Source organism: Octopus bimaculoides, chromosome 17 (genome assembly GCF_001194135.2).
Source record: "Octopus bimaculoides isolate UCB-OBI-ISO-001 chromosome 17, ASM119413v2, whole genome shotgun sequence".
NCBI lineage: Eukaryota > Metazoa > Mollusca > Cephalopoda > Octopoda > Octopodidae > Octopus > Octopus bimaculoides.
The window spans coordinates 47,265,156-47,269,843 of NC_068997.1; the positions used below are offsets into that span (position 1 = coordinate 47,265,156).

General features: G+C 36.2%; 1 protein-coding gene across 1 annotated transcript in view; it reads right to left on the reverse strand.

Annotated features, from left to right (window-relative positions):
• Positions 1–1,221, reverse strand: part of LOC106879992 (G2/mitotic-specific cyclin-B) — a 12,231-nt gene extending 11,010 nt beyond the window's left edge. The window contains exon 1 of the mRNA XM_014929771.2: positions 688–1,221. Within this exon, the coding sequence (XP_014785257.1) occupies positions 688–711 (24 nt within the window). The 5' untranslated portion in view covers positions 712–1,221. The remainder of the gene's footprint in view (positions 1–687) is intronic.
• Between the last annotated feature and the right edge of the window lie 3,467 nt (positions 1,222–4,688).

Sequence of the window (4,688 nt, forward strand, 5' to 3'; positions counted from 1 at the left end):
TAAATTTATTAACCGTTTACAGATATAAAAAGTACTATCAATATATATATAAAAATATTACAGAATTAACCTTTTTTTTTTTTCATGCAATGATTTTTATAAAAGGTAAATTACAGATAATTCGAATGGTCGGAAAGAGACACTAAACGTTCGAACTAGTCTCTAATTTATAGAATTAATAACAGAAATTTAACGTTCACATCATTTTACTACATCAATTACAGCAACCTTTAATTAAATTTATTACACCTGTGGTTTAGAATTGCAAATATGACAACGGTTCTTTCCCCCACTCCATTACCAAAACTTGTTCGTACACGAATATAAATTCCATGCTAAAACCCAAACAAGACTGGGCAAACACCAATATGGCCCATATTAATTATATTTACATCTTTTATATTACATACAAATTATATTAAACGTTCAGTGTTTTTTTTATTATCTGTAAATACAACTACGTCTGTTAGGGAAGAAAATTACATCTCAAATAATTACGACATAGTTACAATTAGAAATTATAGTCAATATAATCGATATTGAACCAAATACAGAAATGTAATTTAATAATGAAAGTTACAGTAAATGAATGACGTGACATATAAGTTAATGGGTTTGTTTGAGGATTTCGAAAATGAAATAATATTTAAAAACATAATGAATGAACTAAAACAAAAGGTTACTTACAGTGTTAGACCGTGTTGTAGCCATGGTATATATATGTAGATATATGTTTTAACAAAATTTACTTCGATGGTATGGCAATGTAAAAAAAGAATATTGCCAATATAATAAGCGAATGAATTAAAAAAATATATATATAAAGAATCTCAGCTGAGAGCGCAAAGACAGTGATAAAAATAGATGAGGATAATCGAGTATAAGTCGGATTGGTGTCAAGGCATTTATGATATGAATCTCATTCTGGTGCTAAGTTCGAATAACAGCGGTACTGCGCTGATTGGCTGATTGCTTAGCAAGCTTCTTGTTTGATTGGCCAGTTTTGTTGTGAAACCGTTATAACATAGCGGCTTACTCAGAATCATTTCCTTACAATTTTTAATAATTTTTTTCTATTTAAAGTTTGTTTTCGGGATTTAGTTATAGAAAATTTCATCTTATGTAATGCCAAAGCTCGTTGAGTCCTTGTTGGGATTTATAAATGAGTATTTGAAAAAGATATTTGCGAGTTTTACAATAAACATCTTAATTTATTCCCAGCATGCATTGTTATTTGTTGATACTATGCAACCAGTAAAGCTAATGGGCTCGTGTACAGTCGGGTAGCCTGCTAGAAATAACAGTCAAATATCCCTTAAATCGTCCTACCGTTTTGTATTTTTAAAAATGAAAGGACACATCAACTAATATATTCCTAGTTGGGGTGGGGTAAAGACTGGATAGTCATGATTTGAATGTCTTGTGTTCAAAAGTCTACTGGTTCATTCAATATTTCTATGGATTAATTTAGCTGCAAATTTTTGCATGCTGGGTCACTACAGTGTACACACACACACGTCTGTCGCTAGTAGTTACCATTGTTCCAGCACAGCTCTGATTGAACAGACTTATGATCAAGAATATTCCACCCATGACCATCCCGTTTTATAATTTTTAATTTTTTTTTATTTTTCAGTGAGTATACAACAGATTACATTTACCCAGTGTGTCGTATGAAAAGATGGTTCGGTGTGACATGAAAGAGAATACAGGTTTTAAAAAAACAAAACTGTAACGTTGGGATACTTTCAAAAGGCGGAGTAGTCATGTTTGGAACGATTTTTAAAAGACATGATGGTTACGGTTGGAATGTTTTCAGAAAGACGCATAGTTTCGCGCGTCTGTACACACTCTTTTGTGCTCATGCGTGGGAGCGAATCCATGCACCAACTTGTTTATTCTCGATTTTGAAAATTTTCTATTTCATTAGCAAGTCGGACAAAATCTTTATTTCTTCTAGCTCTATACGTTCTGAATTCAATTCCCGTCCATCCTTTCAGATTTGATAAAATAAGTACCAGTTAAGCACCGCAGTCTACGTAATCAACTTACACCTCCACATAAAATTACTTGTCTTTTGCTAAAATTCCACTCCATTATTTACTAAACATTGAGCTACAAATGTAACCATCCCCTGCCGGAGCCCGGTCTGGGAATCGAAACCGCGAGTCCGCTGCCCTAACCACTAGGCCATTGCGCCTCCATATCGAACACTATCAATTGATTAACAACAATTTCCAAATATAATAATATTCGCGAAATTAATAATCCATTCATATGTATATTTTGATAAATTTGTATTTAGGCAACGAACATAAAAGGAATGAATTACTTTTGTAAATCTGAAAACAATAGAAATGTTAATCACGGGAGAGAACTCTAATATAAAGGGACATAACTCAGTAGTAATGCTGCGCACTACATCACAATAAATAAATACTATCTTTGCAAAAATGAAGAGAAGAGAGAGAGAGAGAGAAAGGGATTTAAAAATTGTAGCATTATGTAAACAAAATATACTGTAGAGAATATTAAAAGAAGACACTTTGTATGCACGGTTGATAAAGTGTATCTATTACGAGCCAATAGCTAGAAGTTTTTCTAATGTAGTCGTTCTATTTGCTAGATATAACTGCCAATTTTCCCTCAAACTACATTCTACTCATTTTAAGGAAAAGAATATCACATCGGATAATGTAGTCTTCGCTATATTTTGTCTGAAAATTCATTAGACTGGTTGGTCGTGGGTGGTATGCTTTTGATGAGAGATCTGCTTGATTAGGGCTAACATGGAGTTAATGAAATCATCATCATCATCATCATCATCATTAGTAGCAGCAGCAGCAGCAGTAACCTTATCTCAACACAGAGCACACAGTTCTTCTCTCTCGACCCGAACCTCGGAAGAGAAAATTGGTTTTACGGAAACTTAAGAAGCTTGTCGGAGGGCTTGTTCTTGTTCATGTTCTAGTATCCTAGATTGGAATAGGTAACCCAGTTGAAAATGCCCCCACCTGGCCCTTGGGTGTCTTTTGTAGGTTCCGCTCTGTTGCAAGAAACCAAGATTTTCTATGTAGTCGTTCGATTTGCAAGATATAACTGCCAATTTTCCCTCAAACCACATTCTACTTATTTTAAGGAAAAGATCACATCGGATAATGTAGTTCCAGGATTGAATGCAACTTCCTCATCTCACCCTACCAATTACGAAGGACTCGAAAAGATTCATGGGCGCTGTCCTCACTTCTCTGACTCAGTCATGTATAAATAAAGATATAAAAATACACGAGTGGTTGTGTGGTAAGTAGCTTGTTCTCAACCACATGGTTCCAGGTTCAGTCCCACTGACACGAGGGGGCGCTGAAAAGTTCCTGGCTTTAAGGGTGTCGCAAAAGGCCTGGCTGGAGACCCAAATTTCCGAGTTCTTTTACAGGGCTTAGAAAAACCGAAGGACTGCTGCAATAAGTGTGTGAATCTGAGAGGTGGTGATATGTTGAATAAAATCATAATTAACTGATCCTCCTGTATTTTCTTTTACCCAAAGCCAGGAACTTTTCAACACCACCTCATATATGGGGTTAGTTTAATCACTTTGTGTAGGGGAGAGAATGTTTGAGAAATATTTTTTCAACTCCACTCTGAGTTATTTCTCTTAGTGAATTTTCGTTTGAATTATGCAAATAATTCTAGGCCATAAATATTTCTCTCCAAGTACTGTTAGTAACATATTGTCCGGTTCAATCTTTTCCATAGTCAGGTCATCTTTTCCATAGCTAGGTCATCGGCCCTTAAACCGGCTCCGACTAGACTTCCCTGGTGGAAACCCAACAGAGCAGAAACAAGACCTGTTAAAAGAACAGATGAACCCAACGAATGCTTAATGACTAACAATACAGTGGGGATTTACAAATTTTGGGTTTGTGTCAGGCATGCATTAGGACCATTTGGAAAGAGTTACCCCTTAGCTTTTGTTGAAGTATTTCTCCAGGAGAAGGTACAGCTGTGTCCATAGCTAAACCGACAGTAGAACAGAGTGGGCATTGTGGTTTCAGTAGCCTCGGAAAACAGCGGGACATACAGAAGGACAACGTTGAATATACGCAATCATTGTGAATAGGGCTTTCTAGGAAAGCATTCTGGGCCCCATGGAAAGTAATGCATTAGGCCCCTGCTTATACAACCACATCATAGCTAGATTAAGATTGGGGACCGAGGGATTCCCGGGAAACTTCCCAGGGTGCTTTAGCGATACTGCCTGTCAGTACCTGCGAAACGATAAAAGTGACAGTAAATTGGGTGAGAAGAGAACTGATGACCCCCCACCCCGACTGTATTCATTACTAAGAGAACATGAAAATGAAGGGTTTGCTGGTGTCTGAGGCCTTTGACTTTCACCCACGAGGATAGAATATTCATTCGTTCGTGCATTCATTCTTTCATTAATTCGTTTAATCGGTCGTTCATTTATTCTTTCATTCATTTATTCGTTCAATCATTCATACGAACATACATAAACAGATACACACACACCTACACACGCATCTATCTATCTATCTATCTATCTATCTATCTATCTATCTATCTATCTATCTATCTATCTATCTATCTAACTGTTTGTCTGTCTGTCTGTCTGCCTGCCTGCCTACCTGCCTGCCTGTCTATCTATCTATCTATCTATCTATCTATCT